Consider the following 15,372-nt stretch of genomic DNA (forward strand, 5'->3'; position numbering starts at 1 on the left):
GGCTTCCACATCAATTGGACCCACGTTTGTTCAATGGGCAAGTTAGTTCCTCTCCATGATCTCATTTTCCTCTTCTCCAATGAGGATGACAAAGCATCTGTAGGCTATCGTGAGGCTGGAGCATGTCAAAGCCTAGAGACATCTAGCCCAGGGGCTGTAGAGATAGCTCAGTTGGTAAAGTGCTTGTCAAGAAACATGAAAGACCTGACTTTAAACCCCAGAACCCATAAGGAAATTCTGGCTGTGGTGACTTAGCCCACTCCCAGAGTTCAACACCAATGAGAGACCCTCCCTTGAAGAACAATGTGGACAATGCCTGAGACAGGACACCTGAAATGACCTTTGACATCCACATGCTCATAGGTGTATGCATGTGCACAAACACATAGAAGAAGCATGCAGCTCATGGTCTGGACACAGTCAGTGTTCTAAAATGTCAGCTGTCACTTTATGTCACGGCGATGGAGAGGTCACAGTGACTATGGAACCTGTTCTCTTTCTGTCAGAGGTGAGGCACTAGCTCTTCTATTTCCTTCCACTTTGAGGGAACACTTAGAAAATGCAGAGCCCAAGCCTGGAATAACTGACTAGCACATGTCTTAGGAAAAATCTCTTAACTTTTGTATAAAATATAGAAGGGCAAAGATGCTAGCCTGAAAGACATATATTGGTCCCTAGTGTAAAAGGTCAAAGGTTTTGAGCATTTAGGAAGTATTTTTAGAAAAAAATATCAAAAAGCAAACCATCAAAGCTGAAATGTGTCAAATGTGTTGACAAATGATTTGCTGCATATTTCTAGCTAGAAGAGACCTTCCAGATACCACCACAAAAGTAACTAAGACTTGAACTTGGAGACACTGCAGTGTGTTAGCTCCTATGCTTTCTTCTCACTAAAGGAAATGTCTTGGCCACAGTCAACAAACTGATATTCTTACTCAATTTAACTTACTCTCTCTCTCTCTCTCTCTCTCTCTCTCTCTCTCTCCCTCTCTTTGAATTTTCGAGACAGGGTTTCTGTCCTGGAACTAGCTCTTGTAGACCAGGCTGGCCTCGAACTCACAGAGATCCGCCTGCCTCTGCCTCCCGAGTGCTGGGATTAAAGGCGTGCGCCACCACCGCCCGGCTAACTTTCTCTTTAAAACTATCTTCTTACTTCAAATTTGGAATCATGAGTTCTATGCGGAAGTTTTTCTCCACATGGATCTCCCAAACACATTGGATGTCTGTTGGATAGTTTTCTGGGTATCTTGGACTGGAAAATGAGCCAGAGAGACTGGAAATGACCCCTCCACAAGAGTTGCTTCCTCCTAGAACACAAAAAAAGGATGTCAGGTTGCAACCACATGGTGTCATTGAGTGATCTTAGGAATGACCAGCTCATAGTCAATGTGATCAAGACAGAAAGGTCAAGTGTGGTCAGGTGGCAGTTGGCCTGGGTAAGCTGGTATTTAGCTTAGCATCTCTTAGGAAGCCATTTGATCTAATCCCAATGACTTGAAAGCATCACTGTGTAAGAATTTCTGCAAGGAGTTGGCATACATCCTCTCTGCTTACTGCATCTCTCCTTTCCAAAATGGACAGAATCTTTGTTTTCTGGGAGGAGGAGGAGGAGGAGGATCTATATACTATGAGAGACAAGGCAGGAGGAAGGACAGAGAGATAGGCTGTCTGCCATGTGTAAGAGGTACACTTTGAGGAGGTTTTGGAGTAAGAGGCTACAGAACAACCGTGGAGTCTGATGACGCAGGGAGCAGAAGGGACATTGAGCAGAGTTGGGAGCTTATGACTGGGACCTTGTTTCAGTCCACTGTTGTCACTTCGCTTGACCGTGTTTGTTCCCTGTAACTCAGTGTATTCAGACTGGAACTTGAATAATTGGGGATTTATAAAAGTTAAACAAGAAGACAAAGATCTAGTTCTTCCTTCATCATTTTCTTCATTCTGGCATAGATATGAATAGATACAGCTCTACACAGGTATACAAGGCAGAATGCTGTCTAAAGCAGTGTATAACTTAAAATTATCGAGTTCCTTTGGAGGATCTTGACAACACAATGCACTTCATTGATCTTATACCTATTATTGAGTTTCTCAGTTTCCCTTCTTTTCACCTCCATGACCATCTTGTTATCCTCCCAGGGACCCACAGGTTCCTAATCTTGTCTAATATGGATGCTGGGTGCATGTTCCCAGAAACTCTACATTCCTGTCACTAACCACATTCTGGGGTGGGAGAAAACTGAGATCAAATCCAGGGTGTTGTGCAAGTGCTCTCTACCACAGAACCAATCCCCCAGTCTCTTGTGGTGACAATGTCTCATGATATAGCCAAGGGTGGCCTTGAACTGAAAAAGCCTCCTGTCTGTAACCCTCAAGTGTGATGACAGGTGTCACTGATCATTCCATACTCCATTTATCACATCTATAGGTTACAACAGAGCCAAGACACACATGTGGCAAGAGAGGAACATCAGGTATCTACGAGCATCCCCTAGGAAGTGCCTAAACAAGACAGGCTGAGTAGGGGTCTGATGAACTGTAGAACTACACTCTGCCATCTTGTTGACCTTTTATCTACTTAGTCTTGGGAAGACTCACAGCCATCTTTTCTCACGTGGTCTTCCTAATAAACAGTCAGCATTTACAGAGCGGCAGCAAAGGAGTCAGCCTCTCACCCACATATGCCAGGGGCTCTTTTGAGCTACATCCATGGACATTGCCTAGAATCTGCTGACATGGAGTTAACCATTTCAAGCAAAGAAGTGACTACCTGTTATTGGATCCCGAGAAGCTGGAGGAGGACCTGGAAGGGGAAAAGAAAATAAAAATGACATCCAGGGGGAAATCTTTGGTCTCATTTACAATTCAGTGCATGGTGAAGGGTTTCTTTGGAGACATCAATATATTTGGTGCAAACTTAGAAGAGTCTGAAGCTGCTGAGTGACTGTTCTCTATGATTCTATGGTTGATCAAAACCAGCCAATACTTGGACATGCCTCCTACCACCATCAAGCTCCCTCCCTGGAACCCGAGTGGGCTCTACAACTGCTTTGAAGAATAGGATATAGCAGAAGCTAATGTCTTGAGGAACTATTGATATCTACTTCCTGTTTAGAGAATGCTGCTTACTCAGACAGCCTCACACCATCTTACTAAAGAGACTAATATAGAGGTCCTGAGACTTTCTGGAAGGGAAAAGGATCCATCTTTCCAGCTGCACCCACAAGGGCACAAATCGTGTAAGCAAAGATATCTTGAGCTCTCCAAACCAGCATTCAGGCAAATGACATGGAGACCCCGGCTTGATACTCTGAGGAGCATAAGAACCCCAAGTTGAGCCCTGCTCCAATTCCTGACCCACAAAACCATGGCATATATCTGTTTGTTTTAAAATACTAAATTTTGGGACAGCAATGGAAAACCAGGTGACTCCTTCATTTCTTTATCACCTATACAATTTACATGAAGTGAGCAATATATAGACAAGCCCTCATGCGTATAGCTACTGTTGGAGTTGGGGATTTAGCTTGATGATAGAATGCTTGCCTAGCAAGTACAAGGCCCTGGGTTCAGTCCTCCAGTCTGAGAAATTTTTAAAAATCCACTATTCTTGAACTTAACCATTGCCTTTTGGCTTTAAATTTTAAGCACTTCTCTCAATCACGACCCCAACACATAAGCTGACCTTGTCTCAGGACACACAGCCTGCATCAAATTCTCCTCCAGGTAAATGCCATGAGAGGTGTTTCTGTCAATGACCTGTGGCTTATGTGTTCTCCGCAGCTGACGGGGACATTCCAGGTACATTTAAAGGGGAAGTCCCATTCTTTCTTCAAGCTACATATTACAAGATATCTGACCACTCTGCTGGAGAGACATTGTAAAGAGGTCCTGGGAGCACAGGAAAAGGAAGGGGACCCATTCTTAAAGCTATCCCCAGGAGAGTTACTATGGGCAGGCTTTGGATCTCCCTTATCCTCAACCATGGGGAGTAAATAATTCACTTATCAGGGGCCCTTGCATCATATCTACCAATGCTTTGGGCAGATGTTGGATGTTGCAATGAATAAAAAGTATGTTTCCAGTGTCATTCCAAAAATTTATAATTATCCACTAGTCTGAATTTTCTAATATCTGATTATATATATGTATATATATATATATACATATATATAGTGTAAAAACTTGGTTATCCATTAATCTATCTAATAATCAAAATTGTTTAATCTTTCTTAAATATTTCTCATGAAAACATAGCATGGGGGTGGGTTAAAGAATTGTCTTGGTGATGAGAAGTAGCCGGAGCAAACTATCTCGCCAACTTTGCTATAGCTTTGTCTGATCTGGGTGTCTACTGGGACAGTGTTGGTATGACAAATGAGATTGGAGGTCAAGTGCACTGAGTGTTGACCCAAGTCCCCTGGCTATCCAAGAGTTCCCTGCTGACTTTCTAGGTGTTTCTTTATGTAAATACTCAAAATATCTTCCTAAGGGGAATTAAAGGAGTTGGAGGGAGTCCCTGACTTATAAAGATTTGACCTATGGATTTTCATACAGGAGAACCTGTCCTTCAAACTTTGAATGTGGATCTTTTCCTGGGGTCATATATGGGGATGATCCTCCCTTGAGATGCTGGGCCACAGCAGTGAACTCCCAGGCAACCACAGATAGTGAGGATATGCAGCAGGTGCTCTCAGCGTGCTGTTGCTGAGCCAGGAAGTTCAATAGCTTAGGTGTAGGAAATGCATTCTTTGACATGCGATGTTTTTATAGTGGGCTTTCTGGGACACAGCTCCATCATGAGGTGAGCAATGTACATGTATGAAGAGCTCAGAGAAATGCCTGACTCTTAACGTTTTTTTTTTTTTTAAGAAACATATATTTAGTACTGCTATCATGGTTTTTCTTCCTGGATGGGAAGTTCCTTCAACTAGGAGGGCACTGGACATACCTGGTGGCATGGGTGGAGGGGGGCCATCTGAATCTGTACACACAAAGAAAAGCAACAGGTTACTCTCTTTGATGAATTCAAGGGAGAGGTGACAAGAAGTGGATAGTGAATAAAAGGGACAGGCTCATGACCTTTCTGGGTGCAGAAACCAGCTACTAAAATGGTCAGTTGGGGTGGTGGTGCATGCCTTTAATTCCAGCACTTCGGAGAAATAGGTAGGCAGATCTCTGTGAGTTTGAGGCTAGCCTGGTCTACAAAAGCCAGGACAGGCTCCAAGGCTACAGAGAAACCTTGTCTTGAAAAACCAAACAAAACAAAACAAATTAAAACAAACAAAAAAATATCAAATGGACACTCTCATCTAGGGAAGTCCTTTGCTTAGAGAACTTAGCACAGGCATTGGGTCAGCTGTGTTTCATGGTGGGCAGGGTTAGGTTATTTTTGGTGCTCCTATGCAGAGTTCCTGGGACTCTTGTTAAAGCACAGACTCCCAAGCTCCTTTCCAAATCTACTCAGCGATAGTTTCTTGGTAGAGGTGCCCTGAAATTTTTACTGTGATGCCCCAAGAGAGATGCCTGTAGATATCATGGACTTCCTAAATGCCACCATGTGCCACTCATGACCGGATAGGTGTCTGACCCAGGGCCTAGACCTGAAGGGCTGCTTAAAGAATCAAAGGAATGGATGGAAAATGCCACCCTGCAAAGATAGTTTCAAAATGTCTTCAGATGCACAGGAATAAGATGTATACCTGAGCAAATAACACCAGCATCTTCATGGTGGCCACAGTTATGTTCTGACCATCCTGAATGTGGACACTGGCCAAGGTAATGCTCCATCCCAGAACACTGAAGGTTGTCCAGGAAGATGTCTCCTGAGCCTGGGCCAAAGTAGGCCTCACCGAGACTAGAAATAGCCTGACCACACTCTAGCTGGCGGCACACAACCTCAGCTTCATTTGAACCCCACAAGTCATCACACACAGTGCCCCAGACTCCCTGGTGAAGGACCTCCACTCGTCCTGAGCACCGGCTGGAGCCACCCACCAGGCGAAGTTCTGGCCAGTCTCCTGTAGACAGAGATGCGGTGTGAGTCTCCACCCCCATGCCCTCACCTGGAGTCCAACAGTACCATCTTTAGAGGATGGTTAGGATGGGGTCTCAGGCATTGATCCTTATGTTTACCATTGGTTTCTGAGTTGCAGTTTGTGGGGGTTGCAGCAAATTTTGTTTCAACAGAGTATTTTGTTTCTCATATTGATATTGATACCATTGATGGTACAGACATAGACCCTCAGGGAGCCTCGGTCTACTCGCTAGTAAAATATATACATCAGTATAATGCATTATTCTATACTATGATAATACAACAAAGAGGAAGACAGGATATTAGAGGAAATGACAGAGAGGAATATTATTGGAAAGAACATAAAAACATTAGTGGAAGATCCAAGGAAGATATTTTGGACCAGAGAGAAGAGCACAGGCAAGAAGCCCTAAGGAACTATGTCACTTCTGCATGTATCTTTTCTCCTGGAGCTATGACAGTGATGAAAATGGGCAAATATGTAGCCCATTTGTCATGTGATATGTGAGTGAATGTTTTTGCAAAGGGTATGCAAAAACATAAAGTGATGGATACACATATGAACACACATACATACACATACAACACATCAGAAAAATCATCCACCACGATCAAGTAGGCTTCATCCCAGAGATGAAAATATCATATAACATATGAAAATCTGTCAATGTAATCCACCATATAAACAAACTGAAAGAAAAAAGACACATATCTCATTAGATACTGAAAAAGCCTTTGACAAAATTCAACACCTCTTCAATAAAAGTCTCAGAGAGAGCAAGGATACAAGGAACATAAACATAAACATAATAAAGGCAACATACAGCAAGCCAACAGCCAACATCAAACTAAATGAAGAGAAACTCAAAGTGATCCCTCTGAAATCAGGAACAAAACACGGTTGTCCACTCTCTCCATATCTACTCAATATAGTACTTGAAGTTCTAGCTAGAGCAGTAAGACAACAAAAAAAGGGATATAAATAAGAAAAAAAGAAGTCAAACTCTCACTGTTTGCCAATGATATGATAGAATACTTAAGTGGCCCCCAAAATTCTGTCAGTTAACTCCTACAACTCATAAATACCTTCAGTAATGTAGCAGGATACAAGAGTAACTCAAAAAAATCAGTAGCCCTCCTGTGCACAGATGATAAAAGGGCTGAGAAAGAAATCAAAGAATCAACACCCTTCACAATATCCCCAAATAGCATAAAATATCCTGGAGTAACTCTATCCAAACAAGTGGAAGACTTTATGACAAAAACTTTAACTCTTTAAAGAAAGAAATCAAAGAAGACACCAGAAAATGTAAAGATCTCCCATGTTCTTGGGTAGGCAGAATTAACATAGTAAAAATGGCAAACTTATCAAAAGCAATCTACAGACTCAATGCAATGCCCAGCAAAATTCTTTACAGACCTCAAAAGAACAATACTCAACTTCATATGGAAAGACAAAAAACCCAGGATAACCAAAACAATACTGTACAATAAAAGAACATCTGGAGGCATTACAATCCCTGACTTCAAACTCTTACTGTAGAACTACAGTAACAAAAACAGCCTGGTATTGCCATAAAAACAGACAGGAGGACCAATGGAATAGAATCGAAGACCCAGATATCAATCCACACACCTACAAACATCTAATTTTTGGCAAAGAATCTAAATATATAAAATGAAAAAAAAGCATAGTCAAAAATGGTGCTGGCATAACTTGATATCAACACATAGAAGAATGAAAACAGATTCAGATCTATTGTCATGCACAAAACTCAAGTTCAAATGGATCAAAAACCTCAACATAAAACCAACAACACTGGACCTCATAGAAGAGAAAGTGGTAAGTACACTTGAATGCAATGGCACAGGAGACCACTTCCTAAATATAACCCCAGCAGCACAAACACTGAGAGAATCAATAAGTGGGACCTCCTGGAACTGAGATCCTTCTGTAAAGCAAAGGACATGGTCAACAAGACAAAACGGCAGCTTACAGAATAGGAAAAGATCTCCACCAACCCCACATCAGACAGAGGACTGATCTCCAAAATATACAAAGAACTCAAGAAATTGATCATCAAAAGAACAAATAATCCAATAAAAACATGGGGTAGAGACCTAAACAGAGAATTCTCAACAGAGCAATATAAAATGGCTGAAAGATGCTAAGGAAACGCTCAACATCCTTAGTCATCAGAGAAATGCAAATCAAAACAACTCTGAGATTCCATCTCACATCTGTAAGAATGGCCAAAATCAAAACCACTGATGACAGTTTATGCTGGAGAGGATGTGGGGTAAGGGGAACACTCCTCCATTGCTGGTGGGAGAGCAAACTTATACAGCCACTTTGGAAATCAGTATGGTGATTTCTCAGAAAATTAGGAAACAATCTACTTCAAGACTCAGCAATACCATTTTTGGGTATATACCCAAAAGATAATCAACCATATCACAAGGACATTTGCTCAACTTTGTTCATAGCAGCATTGTTTGTAATAGTCATAACCTAAAAACAACCTAGGTGCCCTTCAACCGAAGAATGGATAAGGAAAATGTAGTACATTTACAAAATGGAGTACCGCATCTTTAAATTTATAATGACATCTTGAAATTTTCAGGCAAATGGATGGATCAGGAAAAAATCATATTGAGTGAGGTACCCCAGACCCAGAAAGACAAATATAATATGTGTATTTACTCATAATTGACTTTTAGACATAAGTGAAAAAAAAAACTAGCTTACAGGCCACAACTCCAGAGAAACTAAACAACAAAGAGGACCCTAATAGAGACATACACGGATCTACACAGGAAGTTGAAGAAAAAAAAAAGATCTCCTGAATAAATTGGAAGCATGGGGGTCATGGGAGAGGGTGGAAGGGGAGAAGGGAGAAAGGGAGGGGAGTGGAGAAAAATGTACAGATCAATAAAAACAATAAAGAATAAAAAACAGGGCGCCAGGAGACCCAGCATTGGGGTGAGTTTCTGGCCCACGGCGCCAGCCTGGGACGGGGAGCTCGGGGGTTTCTTGGCCCCCTGTCCTGCTTGGGCTCTCTGCTGCCTCTTTCTTCCTGGCCCACCCAGCTTCCGTCCAGACCCCTCCCCACTTCGCCCCCACTGCCCTCTTTTGGCGCGTAGCATCGCCCAGCGCAGCCTATCTGGGCGCTGGGTCCGAGTACCCGGGGCTCCCGGGCGGGCAGCAGTTCCTTTGTTTCTGTGGCCTGCCTGCACCAAGCAGGGTAGGCGCTTTGTCTGCGGGCTGCCCAACCAGCACGGAGGCCTGATCTTTCGGCGCCAGGAGACCCAGCATTGGGGTGAGTTTCTGGCCCACGGCGCCAGCCTGGGACGGGGAGCTCGGGGGTTTCTTGGCCCCCTGTCCTGCTTGGGCTCTCTGCTGCCTCTTTCTTCCTGGCCCACCCAGCTTCCGTCCAGACCCCTCCCCACTTCGCCCCCACTGCCCTCTTTTGGCGCGTAGCATCGCCCAGCGCAGCCTATCTGGGCGCTGGGTCCGAGTACCCGGGGCTCCCGGGCGGGCAGCAGTTCCTTTGTTTCTGTGGCCTGCCTGCACCAAGCGGGGTAGGCGCTTTGTCTGCGGGCTGCCCAACCAGCACGGAGGCCAGATCTTTCGGCGCCAGGAGACCCAGCATTGGGGTGAGTTTCTGGCCCACGGCGCCAGCCTGGGACGGGGAGCTCGGGGGTTTCTTGGCCCCCTGTCCTGCTTGGGCTCTCTGCTGCCTCTTTCTTCCTGGCCCACCCAGCTTCCGTCCAGACCCCTCCCCACTTCGCCCCCACTGCCCTCTTTTGGCGCGTAGCATCGCCCAGCGCAGCCTATCTGGGCGCTGGGTCCGAGTAGCCGGGGCTCCCGGGCGGGCAGCAGTTCCTTTGTTTCTGTGGCCTGCCTGCACCAAGCGGGGTAGGCGCTTTGTCTGCGGGCTGCCCAACCAGCACGGAGGCCTGATCTTTCGGCACCAGGAGACCCAGCATTGGGGTGAGTTTCTGGCCCACAGCGCCAGCCTGGGACGGGGAGCTCGGGGGTTTCTTGGCCCCCTGTCCTGCTTGGGCTCTCTGCAGGGCCTCTACTCCCCGGGTGCTGCCTCTTTCTTCCTGGCCCACCCAGCTTCCGTCCAGAGCCCTCCCCACTTCGCCCCCACTGCCCTCTTTTGGCGCATGGCATAGCCCAGCCCAGCCTATCTGGGCGCTGAGTCCGAGTAGCCGGGGCTCCCGGGGGGCAGCAGTTCCTTTGTTTCTGTGGCCTGCCTGCACCAAGCGGGGTAGGCGCTTTGTCTGCAAGCTGCCCAACCAGCACGGAGGCCTGATCTTTCGGCGCCAGGAGACCCAGCATTGGGGTGAGTTTCTGGCCCACGGCGCCAGCCTGGGACGGGGAGCTCGGGGGTTTCTTGGCCCCCTGTCCTGCTTGGGCTCTCTGCAGGGCCTCTACTCCCCGGGTGCTGCCTCTTTCTTCCTGGCCCACCCAGCTTCCGTCCAGAGCCCTCCCCACTTCGCCCCCACTGCCCTCTTTTGGCGCGTGGCATCGCCCAGCCCAGCCTATCTGGGAGCTGAGTCCGAGTAGCCGGGGCTCCGGGGGGGCAGCAGTTCCTTTGTTTCTGTGGCCTGCCTGCACCAAGCGGGGTAGGCGCTTTGCCTGCGAGCTGCCCAACCAGCACGGAGGCCTGATCTTTCGGCGCCAGGAGACCCAGCATTGGGGAGACCCAGCATTGGGAGAGCCAACATTGGGGAGAGACAGCGTTTGGTAGGCAAGGAGACCTAATCCGGTAAAAGAAGATCCATAGGGAGCATTTGGAAGAAGAGATGGGCCGACGTCAAGGCAAGAATTCGCCCAACAAGCTGAAAAGCAACATGAAGCTACCAGAAACAAGCGACCTCACAACGGGAGGACAAGAACCCCTTAATCAAGAGGAAGGAGAAAAGATTGACTTCATGAAAGTGATTGACACCCTTAAACAGCATGTAAAAAACGCCCTTATAGAAATGGATGAGAAATATAACAGAAAGTTTGAAGAATTGAATAAATCAGTGAATGATACCCTAGAAAACCAAGGAAAAACAATCAAACAGATAATGGAAACAGTTCAAGACCTGAAAACTGAAATGGAGGCAAAGAAGAAAACACAAACAGAGGGCCGTCTGGACATGGAAAATCTAGGTAAACGAATAGAGACTACAGAAACAAGCATAACCAGCAGAATACAAGAGATAGAAGAAAGACTCTCGGATTCTGAAGATACCATAGAGAAAATAAACACACTGATCAAAGAAAACAGCAAGTCCAACAAACTCTCATCACAAAACATTCAGGAAATATGGGACACAATAAAAAGACCAAACCTAAGAATAATAGGAGTAGAAGAAGGAGAAGAAGGGCAGCTCAATGGTCCAGAAAATCTATTTAATAAAATTATAGAAGAAAACTTTCCCAACCTAAGGAAAGATTTTCCTATGAAGGTGCAAGAAGCATACAGAACACCGAATAGGCTGGATCAAAAAAAAACATCCCCTCGCCATATAATTATCAAAACACAAAGCATACAAAATAAGGAAAGAATATTAAGAGCTGCAAAGGAAAAAGGCCAAATTACTTATAAAGGTAAACCTATCAGACTTACACCTGACTTCTCCATGGAAACCATGAAAGCCAGAAGGTCCTGGTTAGATGTACTGCAGAAACTGAGAGACCATGGGTGCAAGCCCAGATTACTATACCCAGCCAAGCTTTCATTCACTATAAATGGAGAAAATAAAATTTTCCAGGATAAAAACAAATTTAAACAATACGCAGCCACAAATCCAGTTTTACAGAAAGTAATTGAAGGAAAATCACTAACCAAGGAGTCCAACAATGACCACAATACCTCAGACATCTAGAGACCCTTCACCAACACAAAACAAAGAAGGGAAACTCACAAACTCTACGACTAAAAAAAAAAAATGACCGGAGTTAACAACCACTGGTCATTAATATCACTTAATGTCAATGGACTCAACTCACCTATAAAAAGGCACAGGCTAAGAGATTGGATAAGAAAACAGGATCCAACATTCTGCTGTTTACAAGAAACACACCTCAACCACAAAGACAGGCACCTACTCAGAGTAAAGGGCTGGGAAAAGGCCTATCAAGCAAATGGTCCTAAGAAACAGGCAGGTGTGGCCATACTAATCTCTAACAAAGTTGACTTTAAACTTAAATCAATCAGAAGAGATGGAGAGGGGCATTTTATACTCATAACAGGAACAGTTCATCAGGATGAAGTCTCAATCCTGAACATCTATGCCCCTAATATAAAAGCACCCACGTACATAAAAGAAACATTGCTAAAATTCAAGGCAGCCATCAAACCGCACACACTAATAGTAGGAGACTTCAACACTCCTCTCTCACCAATGGACAGGTCAATCAGACAGGAACCTAACAGAGAAATAAGAGAATTAGTGGAGGTAATGAATCAAATGGACTTAACAGACATCTATAGAACATTCCATCCAAATAGGAAAGAATATACCTTCTTCTCTGCAGCTCATGGAACCTTCTCGAAAATCGACCACATAGTCGGTAACAAAGCAAACATCCACAGTTACAAAAAAATATTAGTAACCACCTGTGTCTTATCAGATCACCATGGATTAAAGTTAGAATTCAACAATAATGCTACCCCCAGAAAGCATACAAAGTCATGGAAACTGAACAGTCAACTATTGAACCATAGCTGGATTAAGGAAGAAATAAAGAAAGAAATTAAAGTCTTCCTGGAATTCAATGAAAATAAAGAAACAACATACTCAAACTTATGGGACACTATGAAAGCAGTCCTAAGAGGAAAGTTCATAGCACTAAGTGCCCACTTAAAGAAAACAGAGAAAGCTCACATTGGAGACTTAACAGCCCACCTGAAAGCTCTAGAAAAAAAAGAAGCAGACTCACCTAGGAGGAGTAGAAGACTGGAAATAATCAAAATGAGGGCTGAAATCAACAAAATAGAAACACAGAAAACAATACAAAAAATCAATGAAACAAAAAGCTGGTTCCTGGAGAAAATCAACAAGATTGACAAACCACTATCCAAGCTAATCAAACGGCAGAGAGAGAATTTGCAAATTAATAAGATCAGAAATGAAAAGGGGGACATAACCACAGACACAGAGGAAATTCAGAGAATCATTAGATCTTACTACAAAAGCCTATATGCCACAAAATTGGAAAATGTAAAGGAAATGGATACTTTTTTAGATAAATATCATATACCAAAGTTAAATCAGGACCTGGTGAACAATCTAAATAGACCTGTTAGTCGCGAAGAATTAGAAGAGGTTATCAAAAACCTCCCTACCAAAAAAAGCCCAGGACCAGATGGTTTCAATGCGGAATTCTACCAGATCTTCCAAGAAGATCTAATACCTATACTCCTTAATGTATTCCACAAGATAGAAACAGAAGGGTCATTACCAAACTCCTTTTATGAAGCCACAATTACTCTGATACCAAAACCACTCAAAGACTCAACCAGGAAAGAGAACTACAGGCCAATCTCACTCATGAATATCGACGCAAAAATCCTCAACAAAATACTGGCAAATCGAATCCAAGAACACATCCGAAAAATTATCCATTATGATCAAGTAGGCTTCATTCCTGAGATGCAGGGCTGGTTCAACATACGAAAATCTATCAATGTAATCCAGCATATAAATAAACTGAAAGAAAAAAACCATATGATCATCTCATTAGATGCTGAAAAAGCATTTGACAAAATTCAACATCCATTTATGTTAAAAGTCTTGGAGAGATTAGGGATACAAGGGTCATACCTAAATATAATAAAAGCTATATACAGCAAGCCGACAGCTAACATCAAATTAAACGGAGAGAAACTCAAAGCCATCCCACTTAACTCAGGAACACGACAAGGCTGTCCACTCTCCCCATACCTCTTCAATATAGTGCTTGAAGTTCTAGCAATAGCAATAAGACAACATAATGGAATCAAGGGGATTCGAATTGGAAAGGAAGAAGTTAAACTTTCGTTATTTGCAGATGATATGATAGTGTACATAAGCGACCCCAAAAACTCCACCAAAGAACTCCTACAGCTGATAAACAGCTTTAGTAATGTGGCAGGATACAAGATCAACTCCAAAAAATCAGTCGCCCTCTTATACACAAAGGATATGGAAGCAGAGAGGGAAATCAGAGAAGCTTCACCATTCACAATAGCCAAAAACAGCATAAAATATCTTGGGGTACATCTAACCAAGGAAGTGAAAGATCTATTTGACAAGAACTTTAAGGCATTGAAGAAAGAAATTGAAGAGGATACCAAAAAATGGATGGACCTCCCTTGCTCTTGGATTGGGAGGATCAACATAGTAAAAATGGCAATTCTACCAAAGGCTATTTATAGATTCAATGCAATCCCCATCAAGATCCCATCAAAATTCTTCACAGATCTGGAGAGGACAATAATCAACTTTATATGGAAAAACAAAAAACCCAGGATAGCCAAAACAATCCTATACAATAAAGGATCTTCTGGAGGCATTACCATCCCTGACTTCAAACTCTATTACAGAGCTACAGTAATGAAAACAGTGTGGTACTGGCATAAAAACAGAGAAGTCGACCAATGGAATCGTATAGAAGACCCGAATTTTATCCCACAAACCTATGAACACCTGATTTTCGATAAAGGAGCTAAAAGTATAAAATGGAAGAAAGAAAGCATCTTCAACAAATGGTGCTGGCACAACTGGATGTCATCTTGTAGAAGAATGAAAATAGACCCTTATCTATCACCGTGCACAAAACTCAAGTCCAAATGGATTAAAGACCTCAATATCAGCCCGAACACACTGAACCTGATAGAAGAGAAAGTGGGAAGTACCCTACAGGAGCTGGGCACAGGAGATCGCTTCCTATGTATAACCCCAGAAGCACAGACATTAAGGGCAACATTGAATAAATGGGACCTACTTAAACTGAGAAGCTTCTGTAAAGCAAAGGACATAGTCAATAAGACACAAAGGCAACCTACTGATTGGGAGAAGATCTTCACCAACCCCACAACAGACAAAGGTCTGATCTCCAAAATATATAGAGAACTCAAGAAACTAGACTTTAAAATGCTAATTAACCCAATTAAAAAATGGGGCACTGAACTGAACAGAGAATTCTCAGCAGAGGAAGTTCAAATGGCCAAAAGACACTTAAAGTCGTGCTCAACTTCCTTAGCAATCAGGGAAATGCAAATCAAAACAACTTTGAGATATCATCTTACACCTGTCAGAATGGCTAAAGTCAAAAACACCAAGGATAA

The 15,372-nt window shown here is 43.5% G+C and overlaps 1 protein-coding gene across 1 annotated transcript in view; it reads right to left on the reverse strand.

Moving 5' to 3' along the window:
• LOC121457655 (deleted in malignant brain tumors 1 protein-like) overlaps positions 1–15,372 on the reverse strand; it is a 120,301-nt gene that overhangs the window by 55,705 nt on the left and 49,224 nt on the right. The window contains 4 exon segments of the mRNA XM_041666567.1: positions 1,154–1,307; positions 2,771–2,803; positions 4,952–4,984; positions 5,703–6,020. Of these exon segments, the coding sequence (XP_041522501.1) occupies positions 1,154–1,307; positions 2,771–2,803; positions 4,952–4,984; positions 5,703–6,020 (538 nt within the window).

The sequence above is a fragment of the Microtus oregoni genome, unplaced genomic scaffold, assembly GCF_018167655.1.
Source record: "Microtus oregoni isolate MIOR12 unplaced genomic scaffold, Mior012 000016F_ref0000370, whole genome shotgun sequence".
NCBI classification, from domain to species: domain Eukaryota; kingdom Metazoa; phylum Chordata; class Mammalia; order Rodentia; family Cricetidae; genus Microtus; species Microtus oregoni.